This window comes from Brassica oleracea, chromosome C3 (assembly GCF_000695525.1).
Source record: "Brassica oleracea var. oleracea cultivar TO1000 chromosome C3, BOL, whole genome shotgun sequence".
NCBI classification, from domain to species: domain Eukaryota; kingdom Viridiplantae; phylum Streptophyta; class Magnoliopsida; order Brassicales; family Brassicaceae; genus Brassica; species Brassica oleracea.
The window spans coordinates 16,021,854-16,040,689 of record NC_027750.1 but is presented as its reverse complement, the minus strand read 5'-3'; the positions used below and the strand labels follow the sequence as shown (position 1 = coordinate 16,040,689).

The 18,836-nt window shown below is 35.8% G+C and overlaps 5 protein-coding genes across 7 annotated transcripts; 2 read left to right on the top strand and 3 right to left on the bottom strand.

Annotated features, from left to right (window-relative positions):
* Positions 1-511: 511 nt before the first annotated feature.
* Positions 512-1,674, bottom strand: LOC106333354 (glutaredoxin-C13-like). Of its 2 annotated transcripts, none has more exons than XM_013771809.1 (2): positions 875-1,674; positions 512-793 (listed from the first exon to the last, which is right to left on the bottom strand). In XM_013771809.1, exon 1 carries the CDS (start codon positions 1,615-1,617, stop codon positions 1,309-1,311), a length of 309 nt encoding a protein of 102 aa, XP_013627263.1. In that variant the 5' UTR covers positions 1,618-1,674; the 3' UTR covers positions 512-793; positions 875-1,308. The 2 variants fall into 2 exon arrangements, with proteins under 2 accessions (XP_013627263.1, XP_013627262.1); XM_013771808.1 differs by having other exon boundaries at positions 1,112-1,674.
* A 2,645-nt stretch (positions 1,675-4,319) lies between these two features.
* Positions 4,320-6,763, bottom strand: LOC106331412 (zinc finger CCCH domain-containing protein 32-like). 2 transcript variants are annotated; one of them, XM_013769760.1, is made up of 8 exons: positions 6,675-6,763; positions 6,438-6,586; positions 6,197-6,336; positions 5,909-5,971; positions 5,690-5,809; positions 5,318-5,608; positions 4,967-5,239; positions 4,320-4,876 (listed from the first exon to the last, which is right to left on the bottom strand). In XM_013769760.1, the coding sequence occupies exons 2-8, from the start codon at positions 6,502-6,504 to the stop codon at positions 4,553-4,555; spliced, it is 1,278 nt and encodes a 425-aa protein (XP_013625214.1). In that variant the 5' UTR covers positions 6,505-6,586; positions 6,675-6,763; the 3' UTR covers positions 4,320-4,552. The 2 variants fall into 2 exon arrangements, with proteins under 2 accessions (XP_013625214.1, XP_013625213.1); XM_013769759.1 differs by having other exon boundaries at positions 6,438-6,757.
* Positions 6,764-10,065: 3,302 nt separating this feature from the next.
* On the top strand, positions 10,066-11,530 carry LOC106335649. The gene is given in 6 exon segments (XM_013774229.1): positions 10,066-10,450; positions 10,452-10,515; positions 10,517-10,696; positions 10,698-11,061; positions 11,064-11,262; positions 11,298-11,530. Coding segments are annotated over 5 exon segments (1,161 nt in total). The 5' UTR covers positions 10,066-10,076; the 3' UTR covers positions 11,243-11,262; positions 11,298-11,530.
* Positions 11,531-11,565: 35 nt separating this feature from the next.
* On the top strand, positions 11,566-14,423 carry LOC106335648 (metal tolerance protein C1). Its single transcript, XM_013774227.1, has 12 exons — positions 11,566-11,974; positions 12,056-12,125; positions 12,198-12,295; positions 12,371-12,492; positions 12,578-12,693; positions 12,836-12,932; positions 13,062-13,146; positions 13,315-13,377; positions 13,465-13,570; positions 13,659-13,789; positions 13,887-13,978; positions 14,056-14,423. Exons 1-12 carry the CDS (start codon positions 11,669-11,671, stop codon positions 14,162-14,164), a joined length of 1,395 nt encoding a protein of 464 aa, XP_013629681.1. The 5' UTR covers positions 11,566-11,668; the 3' UTR covers positions 14,165-14,423.
* LOC106335647 lies at positions 14,313-17,183 on the bottom strand. Its single transcript, XM_013774226.1, has 2 exons — positions 17,073-17,183; positions 14,313-16,577 (listed from the first exon to the last, which is right to left on the bottom strand). The coding sequence occupies exon 2, from the start codon at positions 16,575-16,577 to the stop codon at positions 14,445-14,447; it is 2,133 nt and encodes a 710-aa protein (XP_013629680.1). The 5' UTR covers positions 17,073-17,183; the 3' UTR covers positions 14,313-14,444.
* Between the last annotated feature and the right edge of the window lie 1,653 nt (positions 17,184-18,836).

The following is an 18,836-nucleotide window of genomic DNA, read 5'->3' as shown; positions in this document are numbered from 1 at the left end:
TTTAATAAGATAGATTTTGAAATTTTTGTGGTGGCACTTGCCCCCTTCTTGGTTTACCTAGGTTCGCCACTGATTTAGAGGGTGAAGTTAGAATAAGAGTTGAAGGTTCGATTTGAACCCAAAAAAAAAAGATTTGAAGGCTCGAAATAATTTAGTCATTACTTTTAATTTGTACTAACTCGGTTATTTATTTATTTGTGTGTTAATTTTATCATGATATTTTTATGTTATTTAAGTTATTTGCCAAACAAAAAAAAAAGATAATATGCTAAACACATAAATAACCATCGTCACAAAGCGTAGGTCACACCCTAAACGAGTGAGCAAGGCGTGGATTAAACCAGAATTGTACCCCCAACAAAATGTTGATTTGATTGTTTGTTGACTTTGATCAACATCGTCCTTTAATCAAAAAGCAGCAGACAAAGGTTAGATGAAAAATGAAGGATTCATTAAATGAAATCTGATCTTATCTTTTGTCAGACAAACAATTAATCAATAGCTTATCCCGTTACGCAATTAAACACACTGATCATTCAAAATGGAACACCTAATTAACAAGTAGACCCACATGAACAAGTTTCCAGGTTAATAAAATCTCTGTGTGCCTTGATTGAGTTTCTTAAATGGCCGGCTAAAGATAATAGCAGGCCTTAAAACAAACCAGACCCATTAATGTTAAAACGTCCATTATGATCCAGTTTTTTTCTAAATACCAGAATACTACGTGCTTCTCCCTTCTTAATGCCATGCCTCAGTTAAACTCCAATCTTCCGTCTCTTCGCTGTGTTACCTACATCAACATACAGTAGATGATTAGCTAGACGACGAAAGAAACTAAACAATAGAAGACACATGCATATCAGAAGAAGACCTCGCCTGATGAAAAAACAACTAGGTAGTAGCTAGTGTGTATCGAGGTCACACTATAGCTTTAAGGATTTTTATTGTCGCTAGCTAGATAATAAGAGTGTGATTGTATAGTATTAATAGCGTTAACTTTTTGGTGAAAAAGGTTTTTACTCTCAGTTCAGCTGATAATTCACCAGTCAAGTGAAAATAGATTTTATCATTTTTACTCTACGTACTGTTTGAATAAAGGTAAACATACCACTTGGTTGTCTCAGTGGAAGTACAGGTAAGACGGACTTTAAATTTTGTTTCTTATTTTATTCACACACTTTTCCTCTCAGTTACGCTGATATATTTCCTCTTGTTTCTTTCAATTAATTTACTCTCAGTTCTTCTGGTATTTACCAATCAGAACCTAAGATTTATCATATGGAGGATTTCGATGGAGCTAGTTAGCTAGTAAAGGAGGGACTGATAGGGTTTGATCAAGGGGACGAGAGAGCCACTAAGGTGAAGGGACATGACTTCACTGGTGGAACCAACGAGCTTGCCACCTATGAAGACAGCTGGGAAGGCGGTGGAGCAGCCGATACGGAGAAGGGCCTTCTCGATCTCACGGCAGTCTGGGTCGGTGTCGATTTCGTGAATCGTTGGTTGAACCCTAAGGTTACGGAACAGAATTTGAACGGCGTAGCAGAGACAACATGAGCTCTTCGTGAAGATCACCACTCCTTTCTCGGACGACATTCTCATCACCTTGTCCATGAGATCTGAGGCCTAGCTAGCTAGGGTTTAGTTAAGCTTTGCTCGGTAAATGTTTTGTTTGGTTTGAGTTTTGTAAAATGTTTGAAATCTGCTTCGCTTTTTATAGCAAGTTTATGAGTGAATCTTTGGACTTTATCGTCATTTAACAGTTGATAATTAGTTGTTCTCGAATACGATCCGAAACATTATTATTAATTTCACCTTTTTGTCGGTTTAATACTTTAATGTTTAACTAGATTTTGACCCGCGCTTTGAAAGCGCGGGTTTATTTTTGTTTTTTTTTTCAATTGACAAATATTTAGTAAATGTCACATTTTCATATATTTGTGTTTTATTTTATAAAAGACTTAAAAATTTTATCTTTATTTATCGTATTTCATTTTAAATGACTATTTATGTTAAAAAAATTAAACTTTATTTTTTTAATGAATTAAGTTGGTATAACTCTGATAAATTAATTTTATTATGGGGTTAATATTTTAATTAAAAAATTATATACTTTTAATAAAGATTTATACTTTTCAATAAAAAAATTCAATTATTTTTATGAATGCTTAAATTATATTAAGAAAAGAAAAAAATAATAATTAAGAATAGTTGAAAAAAAATTATTTGAACTTGGACTCAATGGTCCAAAGGAAAAAAAAAGGTGAGAATTGAATCTGATTTTTTAATAGGCCCAAATGGCCCAAGAGAGATTTGATTTGGGCTGGATCCAAAAATAATGACCCAATATAGATTTGTTATTAATATTACTTAATTGCCCTTAATGAAACATGCAATGTTAGTGAAGGAAACATGCCCCTAAGGTAATTATGACAATAGGATCCTGCTTTAATAGTATAGATCGGTGAAAATACTGACGCACTCTCACCCCAAATATCCTTTTTGTGGGTTTTATACTTTTATATATGCGTGTGCGTGTGTTTCTTGATGGCAATGCCCGCGTTAAGGTTAATAATCAAGTTTTGGATACAATGATTGCATTGTCTTTTTTTTTTGTTTAAAGATTGCATTGTCATAATACAATATATATATATGGTCAGTATTCTTTTTTTTTTTTTTTTTTTGGGGACAACATATGGTCAAGTATTCCATAAACGTTAAAACTAACCAAATCAGATAACAGCAAAAATGATGGGAAAATCAAACAAGTTGTTATAGTTTTAGCAAAAAGAAAGAAGGAAGAACCTGTCAATTTATAATCCAATATGATTCTTGTTGATGATTGAAATATTTGGTGCGATCAAAAAGAGTAAAGATTCAGAGCCTTCGGTGAGAAGAAAACATAGGACTACATGTTGATTCCCCCCATTACCAACTTGCCAAAGATAAATATTCGCTCTTTTTTATTTAAAGAAACAATTTTCTTGTTATCCTCTTCACTATTTTTCTACATTCAGTTTCTTGCATGTGAGCTTTTTATCTTTGGGTTGGGTTAGGCTATTTTATATATTTTGGGCTCTACTAAATTTATGGCGCCAAGCTTAAAGATTAGTGTTAACTAAACTTAACATAGGTTCTTTATCCTCACCCTAAACATCATCTAATGTGCATTAACAGTAACAAATGAACAACACACATGGATTCAGCTACAAATATAGAAAGGCATGCATGTTTCGGGTTGTTCGGTTCGACTAAAATTTCGCTGTATTGAACCGTAAAAAAGTTTGGTTCGGTTCGGTTTGATTCTTAAGTAGTTTTGTTTTAAAAAATTACTGAAATTAACCGAAATTTTTGGTTTCGATTGTATTTCGGTTAAAAATTTGGATAAAGTTGGTTAGATCTGGATAATTTCGGCTAGTTTAGTTAATTCAGGTCAAAATTTTGGTTCATTCGGTTAGTTCAGTTCAAAATTTTAGGTAATTTCGGTTGAAAATTTGGTTAATTCGGTTAATTTGGTTTGAAATTTAGTTAACGGTTTTTTTTAAAAAAAACAGAACTAACTGATTATCGAACCGAACCTAAAACCGAAGTTTTTTTATAGCCGAATCGAACCAAACTTCTCACCGAACTAACCGAATTTCGGTTCGGTTAAAAATTCCAGCCCTAATAGAACACATGAAAGGTCACCAATTCTCAATTTAAAATAAGAAGAGTATTTAAGGTTTTTTTTTTCTAAGTTTTTATGTTTCCCAGCGGCGCAGTTGAGTCCGACTGAAGCAGAAGTACAGACAAGAAATAATTCTCGTCCGTGTCTATACAATCATTATACACAAAAAAGAAGCATTTTCCAGGTTTTTTTTGTCTCAATTTTCTGGCCGTTTTTCTTGGTTTGACTATTTTCTATTTTCATTCTGAACATTAGACATTATGGCGCCAAGCTTCAAGATTAATGTTAAATAAACTTAACATAGGTTCTTTTTACTCACCCTAAACATAATCTAATGTGTGGAGCAGTAACAAATGAACAACACACATGGATTCACGTTCAACTACAAATGTGTAACACATGAAAGGTCACCAATTCTCAGTCTAAAAGAAGAATAGAATTTGAGCTCTCTTTTTAGAAAAAGTTTTTATGTTTCCATTTCTCAGCCGCGCAGATGGGGGTCTGACTGATGCAGAGGAGACAAAGAATCCTCGTCCGTATCTATACAAACATTATACACACAAATAAAAATGCCTTTTCCTCTCTCTTTTTTTTTTTTTTTTTTTTTTTTTTTTTTTTTTTTTTTTTTTTTTTTTTTTTTCTGTCTTTGTTTTGAAATGTGCACATATATACACACTTCCTCTTATATATGCGATTCTCATTCAGTTCTTATACTCAAATAGGCGATTTTGTTACGTCCGGACATTATATATATATATATATATATAAATTAACACCACATGCTTCTATATAAACAATAATAATGATGATATAGATTAAGAATTGCAAAAGAGGATCCAGAGTCCTGCGTCTGCGTACCCTTTTTCTCTGGAGGTGATCAATTCAAAAGGATCGACGGATTTCTCGGCCATGTCTTGTGATTCTGCTACCAGTTAGAGGAAGAGAGGTCTGGCTCGAGAGTTGTAGGTCAGAGAAGGGAATTGAGCCGCCGCTCTGGGAGAAAATCAAACCTGCCGAGATGTTAGATGTGCTTCTTGTAGCCCCAGATAAGAGCCCGGTCGATGAAGGAGCACCCAAGAGAGTGCTCACCGGTGCATCAGGGAGTGAGGACGAAGAAGCATTGTATCCCGTTGGATGATCAAATTTACATGTTGATCCAAACTTGCAGAAACCGTTTTGTATGTAGAAAGTGCAGCCTTGCACACCCTGTTAGAGAAGAAACACAAGTGTTACTACTATATATATGAACAAAGCCCAAAGATTGCAAGAGTCAACAGTGTGGAAAGAGGATATTACCGGGCGTAGAGGAAGACCAATGGGGCTGAGGTTACAGTTAGCACTTGGTGGAACCCGATGTCGAGGATGGTGGAACTTGCAAGATGTTCCAAATTTACAATCACCTGTTTTCAGATAGTACTGGCACTCTAACTCCCCGGGTCTCTCTGGAAAGCTATGTGTAGGAGAAGGAAGAGATGGATAAACCCCGGGAAGGGAAGGAGTGGTGGAAGAGAGCTGTGGAACTCCGTACAAAGAAGTTGCCCCAGGAGATAGAGCGGGGCTCACAGGTGCCTGGATGGAAATCAAAATTAAGAGAGAGAAAGGAAGAAAAATAAGAAAGAAAGAAATGAAGGAAGCAAGGGTGGATACCGAGTAAGGACTCCAGCCCTGCATAGGAAGGACTCCTGGGGATAATAGCATAGGACCATAGGCGCCTTGCATATAAGAACCAGGAAGAAGAGTTCTGGCAACTCTCAAGCTAGAGGATGGAGCTCCGGGCATAAGTGACTGCTGCTGCAACGATGGATAAAACTGAGGTGCAGATGCTGGTGGCGGTGGTGTTGCAGCAGCAGGAGCAGGCTGAGGATGATGAAATTTACAGGTTATTCCAAATTTGCACTGCCCCGTTTTCAAATAGTAGGAGCATTCTTTCTCACCACCCTAGAAAAGAACAGAGCAACCGTCCCTTGATTAGATATTCTACATACTATGTATTGAAAAAGAAGGGAAACAAAAGCTTACCTCTCGTACAGGGTATCCATAGATATTGAGAGAAACGTGGCTCATGGATCCACCAGCATTCCTTGGATGGTTGAATTTGCATGACGCCCCATATTTACACGTTCCAGTTTTCAAATAAAACTGCAATAACAAAAAAAAAATTAAAAAAAAAAAAAACTTTACAGTGGATAATCACTAAAATAGAGAATCTTCGAACACTGGGAATGACTAAAGGGTTACCTGACATGGGGGTTCACCAATGCGTTCTGGATACTGCCCTGTAGCTCTAACAGTTGCTTCAACCTACATAAGATAGAGATGCAACAGAGATTGTAAACTGTAATTACAAGCTGATTTTACCATAGCATAAAACTACATTGTCGGTCAGCAGTAGTATGAAGAAAAAGAAGTTGTTGGAAGATGAATAAGACAATAGCCCACGGAAGCCTATCACTCACATTACAGGGGATTAAAGAAAAAAGGAGATGCACTTTTGAGAATTTCTAGAAGGGTTGGAAGAGTTTTTACCGTGGCACGATCGGGAGGATGATTGTAACGGCATCGAGAACCGTAACCACAGACACCAGTACGCATGTAGTAGGGACAGTCAGGGGCTGCTGGTCTCTCTGGGTACGTCTCACTACCCAACCCTAATCGCCACATCGATTCTGCACATGAATGATAAAAATTTAACTTCAAAAGAAAACAAGAAAGCTGAGAATCCATCAAGAGGGATGTGAATCAAAAAAAAGAAGGAAGAGAGAGAGACCTTCGAGTCCGGTGTCAGCATTTCCATGTGCAGATTGGGAGGGCGGAGTGCGTCCATACATGTCCATGTGAAGCACCTTCTCTTTTTTTTTTTTAGGGATTTGGTGTACAGTGAAGTTAAGTTAAAACTCTCTCACCTAACCAACCTTTCTACACACAGAGAGCGAAAAGAAAAGAGAGTAACGAAAAAATGTCAAAAGGTCGTCACCGTCGGGGGTTCGATGGAGATTTCATTTACCGGAGAACGAGAGCTGAGATGCTTCGACACTGATTCCTTCTTCTTCTCCTCTCTCTCCCCTCTTTCGCCCGTACTGTTGTATCTTTTTCTGCTTTCAATTTTGTTTTTCTAATTTATTGATTTTTCACATTATATTTTATTTTTGGCCTAGCTTGGGTTCCAAAGAGACATAAATTAGTCTCTCTCTCAACCTTTTCTTCTTTTTAACTTGATTTTTGGTTTTTGATTATTTATTTTACTAAATGATGTATTTATAATATTTGATCGTATTATATTTACCAGGTAAATAATTTTTTTGGCATCTTAAACCATCTATTTTATGAAGAATATTTGATATCATATAAACAAATTGAACATATATACATAGTTAGAGAATTATATACGATATATACAAACAATGGATATGAATGTAAAATGTGAAAATATTATATTATGACTTAATATGGTATAAAAGATTATAATTTAGTTATACATGTTTAAGGAAAATACAATAATTTTAATTTTTTTTTTGAAAATTTAACATACCCAAAACGGCCGATGAAATGGTCATAAAATTGTAAATAATTTCATAATTTTATTAATACTAAATTATTTATGATATTTGTTTTGTGCCAAAATAATTATTAAATGTCCATAATATTAATATGTTAAAAGCTCATATTATGAAAGCCTTGTAGTAACAAAAAAAAAGCCTTTTAACTTTGTCCACAATATACCCAAATATAGACAATTGATTGGAATCTGTACATTTTATGTTCTTATAAATTTTGAATTTATTGTTTCTTCTTCTGCAAGCAAATCAATCACCGAAGTAATAGATGAATCAAATATATTCTTATAATTAGCGTAATTATGGTTTCTATATTTAATAGTTACATTAAAGATACTAAATTGAAGATATTTTGTTTTGATTAATAGAAGATATTTGATTTTAAGTTTGTATTTATTGATTTGTTTTTTATAAAGTTTAGAAAATCGATAGGATGATTGGTTGGTTGATACAACCTATAAAGAAAACGAAAACTATAGGTGGTTTGAATATTGTACATCGATGCATGATCAAAGTTGACTATATAAAATTTGAGCACGATCATTTCAAACTAAAGTATAGGTAAGTTATATGCTAATATGCATTTGTTATATTGTAGTTAATATATTTTAAATATTACATACGTCAAGTGATTTACGTTTCGTAAAAATAAAATTTAAGTTCGTTATTGGACTGTCCTCGTACGTAGTAATCTACATTAAATATGATGTATTTTAGGTTGATTTAATAACATTAAGTTTAAATTTGATTAAGGAAAACTCATTAATCTAACTGAAAAAGACAAATATTAAAATATTTAATTTAATTTAATTCTTAGTGGTATAGAAGTGTAAATAAGTTAGAAAACTTAAGGGTATTTTTAATGGGTAATTCTATTTTAATAATATAAATATAACTAGGTGGTTGCCCGCGAATTAACAGGTACAAATAATTTTTAAAGTTTGATACATATAATACTAATTATGTTTTTGACATATTATAATATATTTTTATTTTTCAAATTTGAATATGAATTGTATTTGATATATAATCCCTAAATAAACAGTTTATATCTTTTGGTATTTTACTTTAAAAGTGTATAAATATGACTTTTGTAATATTTTATTATATTTTTTATCAATAACTATAGTAAAATAGTTAATGTATACTGCAATTTAATTTATCTACGGTCTTATTATATATTATGTACTTTGATTTCCAAATGTCATTAATTTAATATTAACTTAAATTTCTTCATCCCAATAATATTTGCTAAAAATAATATATACGATAACACAAATAATATTTTTTTTAAAATGATATGTAGACGACAATAATTGCTGAGATCACAAAATAATTTGATTGGCTAATATGGCTTGAAATAATTCACCATGTTGATTATTTAGTGTTAAATATGCAAGAATTTGATACAAATAACCAAACAGTTCTGGTTAGCGGAAAGTTCAGAGAATTTATAAACAATAGTCAATGAAATAATTTAGATAAATTAAAACAGTTAGATGCGTATGAAATAAACAGTAAATTTGCAGAAAATAGTGATTTTTCAGTAAATAAACATTATATTTACAATCTCAAATCTCTTAAACAACCTTTTATAAAAGGTACTATGAAATAATTTAGCAGTTTTCGCAGTAAATAGTAATTTTATAGATTTGTTTTTTTTTTATAGAGAAAGAGCTTTTGATTTTTATAGATTTGTTGATGGGAAAGGTTAAATATGTTTCTTATATAATGTTACTTTTACGTTTTACTTTATACTATATTATATGTATATTATTATCTATATAATATATAAGTAATAATTATTACTAACCACTAAATTTTCTTTTGTTTTTATTATCTATATAATATGCAAGGGAATTTTTTAAAAATCCCTCTTATACAAATAAAATATATGTTGATACAAATTATGTTTCAATATTTATTCTAAAATTAATTATTATATGTAATATTATTTGGAAAGTTTTAATCTAATTCTTTTTACACTTTACTATAAACTTACAATACTAATTAGATATAACTGGAAACATTAAAATAGAGAAAAACCGAGCATTGTTGACACGAATTTCTTAAATACACAATTTTGTAGCCATTATTGTTAAGTATGATATGTTTTGCTATTGGTGTAAGTTTGTATTTGAATTTAGATTTTTAAAATGAATTAAATAAATCAAAATTAAAAAATTATTAACCAATCAAATTTATTTTTAAGAAAATATATGTTACACTATGGGATATAAATTTGGAAATTTTAATTTAAAATTTTAGTAATATAAACTAAATACAATCCAAATCTTTAATCGAAATATTATTCACTATAAATGTACAGTGTAATATCTATTTATTTTTTATAACTTACCAAAGTTACAATGGTAATTAGATAAAATTGGAAACATTAAAATATAGGAAAACCGAGCATTGATGACATAGTTTCCTTAAATACATATTTGTGAAAACCAATATTGTTAAGTATGATTTGATGTAAGATTGTTCTTGATTTAGATTTTTTATAGAACTGAATTAATAAATCAAAAATAAAAATAAACTGTCAACCAATCAAACTGAAACAATTAAACGGAGAGCTCTTGTATGAATGACACATAAACAAGATGATTAAAATAACTTCTCAATTTAATTAGACTTCTCAATTAAAATAATTTATAGGAGGATAATAATATTAAAAAGATTCATTGTCTAAGAAGAAAAAGACAGTAAGCCCCGCCCCGTGTGAAAAAGGGGCAGCAGTTATCTTCACGACTCAATCAACAATCTCTTGAACCCATTAAGATGATATATAAGCCCATTTATGGCCCGAAATGGCCAGAGTCTCTCTCTCTCGTAGAGACACACACATGGCCGTTGCGGCTCAAGGCAGTTCGCTCTTTCTTACGAAACCATCGTTTCCCATTACAACAACAACAACAAACTTGTCCCTACACCCTACGAATCGGAGACCGCTCTTCGTCTTGTCTCCTCCCCAAGCTCAGCTTTCTTCTCCCAAGAAAAACCCTAAAGAAGAACACCAGAGACTCTCCTTCACCATTTCTTATCTTGTCGACTCCTGTGGATTATCTCCCGATCACGCCAGCGTCGCCGCTCGGAAGCTCTTGCTAGATTCTCCGGAACGCCCCAACAGGGTTCTTAACCTTCTCCGCGACCATGGTTTCTCCACCTCCCAGATCTCCAGCCTCGTCAAGAAACGCCCCGTTTTGCTGCTAGCCAATGCCCCCTAAGCTCCGATTCTTCCTCTCCATCGGCGTCTCCAAATCCTTACTCGCTCGAACGCTTTCCCTCTGATCCCACCATTTTGACCAGAAGCCTCGTCAACCAGCTCATCCCTTCCTACAACTTCCTCAAGAGCGTTCTCGACGCCGACGACAAGATCGTGGCCGCCCTTCGCAGGACGACATGGATTTTCCTCGAGGACCACACCAAGAACCTCGTCCCCAACATCAACCACATGTCGGAGACGGGGGGTCCCTAGGAAATGCATACAGCTGCTCCTCACGCATTTTCCCGAAGCCGTGATGCAGAAGAACCACGAGTTCCGGGAAATCACCAAGCAAGCTAAGGAGATGGGATTCAATCCCCAGAAGACAACCTTCGTGCTGGCGATCCACAGATCGATATGGGACAAGTGTACCAGAGGTGGGGGGTGGTCGGAAGACGACATCATGTGCGCGTTCAAGAAGCACCCGCACTGTATGATGCTGTCGGAGAGGAAGATAAACAGGACGATGGAGTTTCTTGTCAAGGAGATGAATATGGCGCCAAGATCGATCGCAGGGTGCCCCGTGGTGCTCTTTTTCAGCCTGGATAAGAGGATTATCCCAAGATGTTGGCATCCAAGGGGATGGTGAAGGAGGACTGGAGCTTGACGTCCTTGTTGGTTCCAGTGGAGAAAGTGTTCTTGGAGAAGCTGGTGATCAAGTACGAGGAGGAGTTGCCTGAGTTGATGGAGGATACACCACCAAACTCTGAGCTTTTGTTTTTCTTTTCATCTCATATAATATGCTGAGGGCGGCGTGTGTAATCAAAATTTTGTAATAAAGGAGAAATTTTGTCAAGTTTTTTTTTGGTTCAAAAATTAGCGTCAAAGTAAAACATCAAACAGCAAGATTGATCATCAAAGAAATAAGGGTGGAGGCTAGAAGAAGAATGATTTGATGAGGAGGTTGGGAGTAATCCAGTGATACATTACAGCAAAGAAACAAAGTTGATGACCGTTTCTTCCTTCTGTTGCGATGAGAAATTGGTTTGATTCGAGAGCATTTTCTTTTGCTTCAATTATATATATAGAGAGAATCTAACTTAAATGAATAAAATAAAATAAAAAGTTTCATTTTTCTTCTTCCAATTAAGTCTCCTCTGATGAAGAAGAAGAAGGAGATGGAGTAATTTCAAAATATGATGGTTGGTTCATCTCTGATAAGCCCCAGCTGAAATGAATCCGATCTGTAGATCATCCCTTTCTCGATTATACCTCCACCGTCTTCACTCACCTCTCCGGCGGCAGTCTTCTCCGCTTGAAACCACCCCCAGGTTCAATTTCTCCAAAAGGTGGCATTTTGGCCACACTGGATCTGATCACCAAGGTCAAAGGCCCGGCGGCAGTGCCGAAGAAGGAGAGAGGATTTTCCGGCTTGGTCTAACCGCTGATATCGGTTTGTCTGTCGGCAAAGCTCTCACCGGTTATCTCTGCGGCAGCACCGCCATCATCGCCGACGCTGCTCATTCCGTTTCAGATGTGGTATGCTTATCCTTCATTTATTTGATAAAAAAAAAAAAATCAAATCAAATCAAATCATCCTTCCTTCCTTGCTTGTTTCAGGTCCTAAGCGGTGTTGCTCTATTCTCTTACAGAGCTGCCAATGTTCCCAAAGACAAAGAACATCCATATGGTTGGTTGCTTTCAATTACTTACCTTCCTTTACTACTACGGTTTTCATGTTGTTAGCGTTTCCTTTGCTCAGGTCATGGTAAATTTGAAACTCTTGGAGCCCTTGGAATCTCTACCATGCTTCTGGCTACTGGCTGTGGCATTGCCTGGCATGCCGCTGACCTCCTACTTGTATGAACCGCTTAAAATAGTTTTGAGGTTTGGTATACTATAGTGTGAACGTCTTCTTCTCTCGTTTGTTTCCAGAGCGCACTGTCCGCAGCCCCTGAGGTGAATCATACTCATGGTGGACATCATCACGGAATTGATATGACTCACCCCACTCTCGCTTTCACTGTTACTATTGCTTCCATTTCCATCAAAGAAGGGTGCCTACTTTATTTTCACTTTCCATTTCTCTTGTGCTTCAATCAATATCTATTAATTCCCTTATTATTTTCACCTGCTTTTCAGGCTTTACTGGATCACAAAACGTGCAGGAGAAAAACAAGGGAGTGGGTTGATGATGGCAAATGCTTGGCATCACCGTTCAGATGCTATTTCTTCTCTAGTTGCACTTGTTGGCGTTGGTAACCATTTTACTCAACTGTCTCCATTATTCCACACCTAGTTAAAAAATGAGTCAGTCTCTAGAATAGCCTTCAAAGAGAACAACCATTGTGAAACAAAAAAATAAAAAGCATGAAAGTTTTTTTTTTAACTTATGTGCAGGAGGTTCTATTCTAGGAGTTAATTTCTTAGATCCCCTAGCTGCTCTTGTTGTCTCGGCAATGATTTTCAAAGCTGGACTGGAAACAGGACACCAAAGGTATTCCTCCCGTCTGTGTAAATATCAATTCTCTCTATACAAAGGTTTGCATTAGCTTGAACATGGAATAATTAATGGTTCTGTCTTTGGGTTCCAACACCATGTCCATTGGTTGATTTCTTTGTTTAGTGTATTGGAACTGGTAGATGCTGCTATACCAGCTCAACAATTAGAGCCAATAAGACAGACCATATTACAGGTTGAAGGAGTCAAGGTATGAGCTATGGATCCTCCTTGTACATTTCATGATGATAGGCATTCAAATAATTAAAAAAAAAAAACGTTGATATATGGTATATTAGATACATTGTATCTGTAAATCAGAAAGCATGCCTTTATGTTTTCCTCTGTTATTGACTTTCTTGAAATTGTCTAAACATAGGGATGTCATCGGCTAAGGGGAAGGAGAGCTGGTTCATCGTTGTATCTTGATGTACACATTGTGGTGAGGCTGCTTCCTTCCTTCTCTATCGGTGCAGGAAGCAAGAATTATCCCCACTAAAAACAACAAATCACCACCGTTTCCTTACAGGTAGATCCGTTTTCCAGTGTGAGTGTTGCGCATGAGGTAGGAGAATATGTACGGGGGCAGATCAATAAAAACCATCCTCAAGTGTCTGAAGTTTTCATTCATATAGGTATTGCTGCATATGGTGAAGAATATACTACATGTTCTCACTGCTTGTTTGTTGGTCTCTTAGCTATCATCTCAACTTGTCCTTGCAGATCCAGCTTTCTTACAGTTTTCTAGTAGCATGATGGATCACGATAGTATACAAAAGGAAAGTAACATATGCAAAGAGATTAAACTTGTCGAAGCCACCGTCTCGGAACTTTTTTCATCACAGTTCTCTGAGGTACTCTGTTTCTTTCTCTTCTATAATCCAGGCCAAAAATAACGTCCGAGTTACTTAGGTTAATCCGTTAAATGGAATTTTTTTCACATATATGCAGAAAATGATGATAAAACGAGTGACACCCCACTTGTTGCATACCCAGATCTGGCTCCAAATCGAAGTTGCTATGCCATCAACCATGACAATTCAGTAAAACTCTTCACTTGTAGGCCATTTGGTTTACTCCTGCAAACCATCTGACAATTATTTATTTGGGTACTCTGCAGGGACGCCATGAGAGCCGCTGAAGATGCAGAGAAGGAGATTATGAAGGCAGTCTCAAATGTGGCTCGTGTCAGCATTCAGCTTAGTCTCAAGAACTCCCTGCCTCAGTAATTACCTCTGGTGTTTTGGATTAAAAAAAAAATAAATACAAAGAGCCAATTCTCTGTTTATAACCGTGCGTGTCGGCGTTTTGTTTATATTACTGGTGTTTTGTTTAGTCTCAAAAGTTTGGACCTTGATGAGTGAGGAAAGTTTTGGGAGTGTACAATTGATGAGCTGTTGATAAGGTGAAAGTAAAAATAAGACCATAGCTTTCTTTCAGCCCTGACAATGATCAATAAGAAAGAAAAGGCAAAACATTTTTTGTAACTCTGTATCGTCTCTCTAACTGCTAGATTCCTCCTGGTTTACGGATGCGCTTTGTGTACTTTGGTCTTGACTGCTCCTCCGTAGATTTTCTCTTCTTTTCCGAGTTACCAAGGTATCCAAAAGCAAAAGCTTCCAGTGCTTTTGCAGTCAGCGGTCGGGTCCTTGTACTCTGCCTCCGCCCAGGACCGTTTACCTGCACCACATCTCGAGGCATTTCCTCATCCATTTGAATAGATGACTGCTGTGCTGCACAAGAGCTCTCACTGTTACGCACCCCCTCAGCTTCTAGTGAGATTTGTGAAACGTTCAAGTCAAAATCTTCTCTGATTTCTGGTGATATTTGGCGGCCTTCATTTCTTCCACAAGAGCAATCTTCTGCAGATGAACCAGTTGAGGAGAGTTTCAGAGGCTGACCTTGATGGATATGCTCCTCTCTCATCAACACCCCATTTTGATCAGCTTCTGATGGGTTTGGTCTTATCTGTGTCCCCTTCTTCACTGGTTTCTGAGAACAATCTGCCAAACTACTCCTGTTGGGTGGATTTCTTGGTCTCCCTCGTTTCCTGTTCTTCTGCACTCTCTCATTGTCCATGTTTACAGAGCTGCTCTTACCAGAACTAGTACTGACTGTTGCCTTGTTTTTAGATTCTTCAGACAGCTGGTAATCCTCAGATTCACTCAAGTAACTTGTTGAATTGCCTGTCTCAATAGGCAAAGATCTTAGCTCTTTCAATGCACATCCTTCTTCCACACCACTTGTATCCACAATCGTACACATGGTCACCTCCTCACCTTTACTTGCTTTGATGCGTGGTTCTAGGTACCTTTTCTTCTTCTTCTTCTTGCTCTTGTTTTGTGAAGAATCATCATCATCATCATCATCATCAAACTCCTCTATATCCATCGCCGGGTCATTCTTGATTTCCTCCTCTTTTTTGCTGCTCCCAATATCCTCCTCATCAGTCTTGAGGTCAAGAAGCGTGGGATCTAAAGCAACCTTGTTCAAGACACCAGTGAGAGAATCGAAGTAGTGACTCCCCTTTGACATGTTCCTCCTGGAAAACTTATTAGCTTCCGGTACCAGAAAAACAAGAGAGTTCTTCGGACCGTCTTTCGGCTGCTCCGAGTGCCACCCTCTCGCCAACAAACGTGGCCAAACAGCTTCCCAAAAGAGGTCACTGGACCGTGTCTTGCTCATCCTATACTCTCCGGTTAAAAACTTGACAATATCCGCAATGGGAAGATCATTCCGTATTCGGACTTTGGAGGCTCCTCCTCCAGGATTATTCAACTTGGTCGCCTCTAACGTCAAATCTTTCTTGCCTTTACCTATACCAATCGCTTCCGTAAGCTTATTGACACCAATCATATCCTTTAAACTGAACACATACTCCTCCAGTTCAATCCTATCTTCTCTAAATGCTTTATATACCTGAAGCAGCAGACTCTTGCATTCCTCGGATACATGAGAGGAGACCCGAGAGAGCAATTCTTGTTGCCTCCAGCCTGTTAATAGCTTGTGGCCTTGAACAGACTGTTTGCTTCTCCCGGACTTGCGTCCATCTACCCATCTCTTGTATTCATTAGACCTGTAAAAGCTGCCGTAATAGTATGAGAGCATGTCTCCCATCTTCTTACTCCCAACGAATCTATGCAGCAAGACAAGGTTTTTCCCAATCAAGTAGAGGCCAAGAAGAAACTTCTCTCGCTCGGAGTCTGCCCAAGGTTCGCCTAAAGTCCCAGGGAACGGATAGAGGCACTTACCGAGCCACTCGAACTTTAACTTTGAGTTTTTTTGGCATGGCAACGCAAGAACAATACCCCTCGGTTTCGTTCTAGCAGCTGGTTGGCAAGAAGGTTTCCTTTTTTCTTCTTCAATCTCGGCTGCTTCACGGAAACCTTTGAATTTCTCACTTCTTGTCCACATAAGTGGGATAGGCAAGCCAAATGTGACCAGGTGGGGATCTAATCCAAAGCATCCAATGAGCTTTGAGCGATCATGCTCTGGGACTAGATGAGGGATCTCTGCCTGGTACTCATCTCCAACACGAGGAAGCACCTGGGGCTCTCCATTAATTCCATTTAGATATGGGGACGAAGATTCATTCACAAGACCTTCCATGGCATCATCATCATCTGAATGATTTGGCTCCATCTAAGCAAATCACCACATCCACATCATAAACAAACAGAGAAAAAAAAAAAAAAAAACACGCAAACTTGTCAACTGGTTCCAAATACATGATTCATTTCGCTATTATTAACCAAACTAGGCAACAAAAGAAACCATTTTTAACGCACACTACACTAGACCCTCGTAAACATACACCAAAGAAGGAAGGAAAAAAAAAAAAGGGAACTTTGGTTGCGAACCTCCATTGAAGAAGAAGTCCAACTTTATGAAGAAAAAGGCAACGTCGAGTAATAAAAAGGATTGTGATCACATGTCAACTTGGCGTGTAAACCCAAAGAGCTAACGATACGAACAACAAACGGCGAAACAGACAGAACAATGAAGAAGAAAAAAAAGAGCTGTATATATTATATATATTTATATATATTTAGAAAAGACAAAGTCGCGTGAAAAGACGGAGACGAAGAGGAAGAAGAAGAAGACATGGTCGGAAGGAAGAAAAGATGTCGGATTTACCTCAAACACAGCTCAGCTTTGGCATCCACACCCGAAAACTTACGAGTTCTCTTTCTCTCTCGCAGACTTTTCTGAACAACCAAAAATAAATATTTATGCAAATGAAATTGCAAAAATACATCTCTATAAATATAATGGATCTTACGCTTTGCTTTAGAATTTTATTTATGAGCGTGAGACCACGCGTTGCGCTCTTCTACTAAGATGGGCTTCTCTCTAATTAATTAGAATGAAACTACCACACTGCCCTTGTCCTGACGACCGTCTCTTCGTGTTCCTTTGACCTCTTTCCGTAATTCACAATGCTTCTGTCTTCCCTTTCGTGGCAAGTGAACTTCTTTCCAATTCTTTCCATCTTCGAATTTTTACTCCCTCTCTTTTAAATTGTAAGTAATTTTAGTTAAAATCACTAATAATGAAAAATCATTATTTATTAAAAAGTATCATTTAAAATATAACTTTAACTAATTATAAAAGAGCTACGTAATTTAATCGGTCACACAATATTCAATAAATATAAAAGTTGTACTGAAATATTAAAATTACTTGCGAAACAATTTTTTTTTTGTTAAACCTACTTATAATATGCAACAGAGAGAATATTTTGTTTGTCTCTGTGTTTAATTACTACACTCTTGTAAAACGGTCAAGAAAAACCTCCTACTAGAACATTAGTAACGGTTTCTAAGTTAATAGCATCGTAGGTGATTGGTTGTGATTTTATCTCACTTTTTAGTTTTATTTTTTTAAATGATAAAATATTATTAATCATGATTTAACTTCGGTTTTAAAATTAAAGCCTGCATCAATAATTCTATTCATTACGATTCGTGATTTACCTTTATTTTTCAAGATATACCAAAAAAACTCACTCTTTTTTTCCGGCCCAAAAAAAAACTTTCTTCTTATGTAAATTAGAAAAAAAAATCATATTGTTTTTGTTATTTAGGCTGTAACATCTGTAAAATGAGCAAATTATGTATAGTATAAAATAAATTAAATAAGTATAAGTAAACTTTTTAATATTTAAATATTAAATTTTACATATTTTATTTACTTTAAAATAATTTTATAAAACATAAATTTTTAAATAACATAAATGTCATTTATATATTAGTATATTAAGCTAAGCAATATGAATTTTTTTTATAATTTAGATTTTTCTTATTAATATAAAACATTTACATCACATATCTCACGTGTGTTATTTAAAAAAATTATAGCCAAAAACATATAACCACACTAATATAACCACAATAAAATTTTCTGCAAAAAAAATCTATATCAATAAATTTACGGTTACAACCAAATCATGTATAGCATAAATTTTACAGTTACATTTTCTATAAATACTGTACAACCAATCATCCACATTGTATTTGTCTTCTTCTTAACTCGAGTTTATGGAAGACAAATTTTAGATACTTCTTTTTTCTCATAGGCTAAAACCCATGTTCTAAAACGTGGCGGCTTGACCCGAGAACGCGGCGATAAGCGTTAGCCTATTGTAAACCGTGGCGAAGAGTAATTTGCCTGTTTACAGGGCCAGCTTATGAGGGAGGGCGCCTCGGCCCGCTTCAAATCAAATTATATTAAAGGCTTTGATTTTTTTAGCATGTTTGGTTTAGATTTGGATAGTATTAACATAATATTACAGATTTTTAAACTAAAAGTCAAATAGAAATACTTACTTCGATGTTATGCATGAGTTGAAAAAAATTAAGAAAAAATATATTCCTTCCATTTTATTTAATTGTCTTTTAG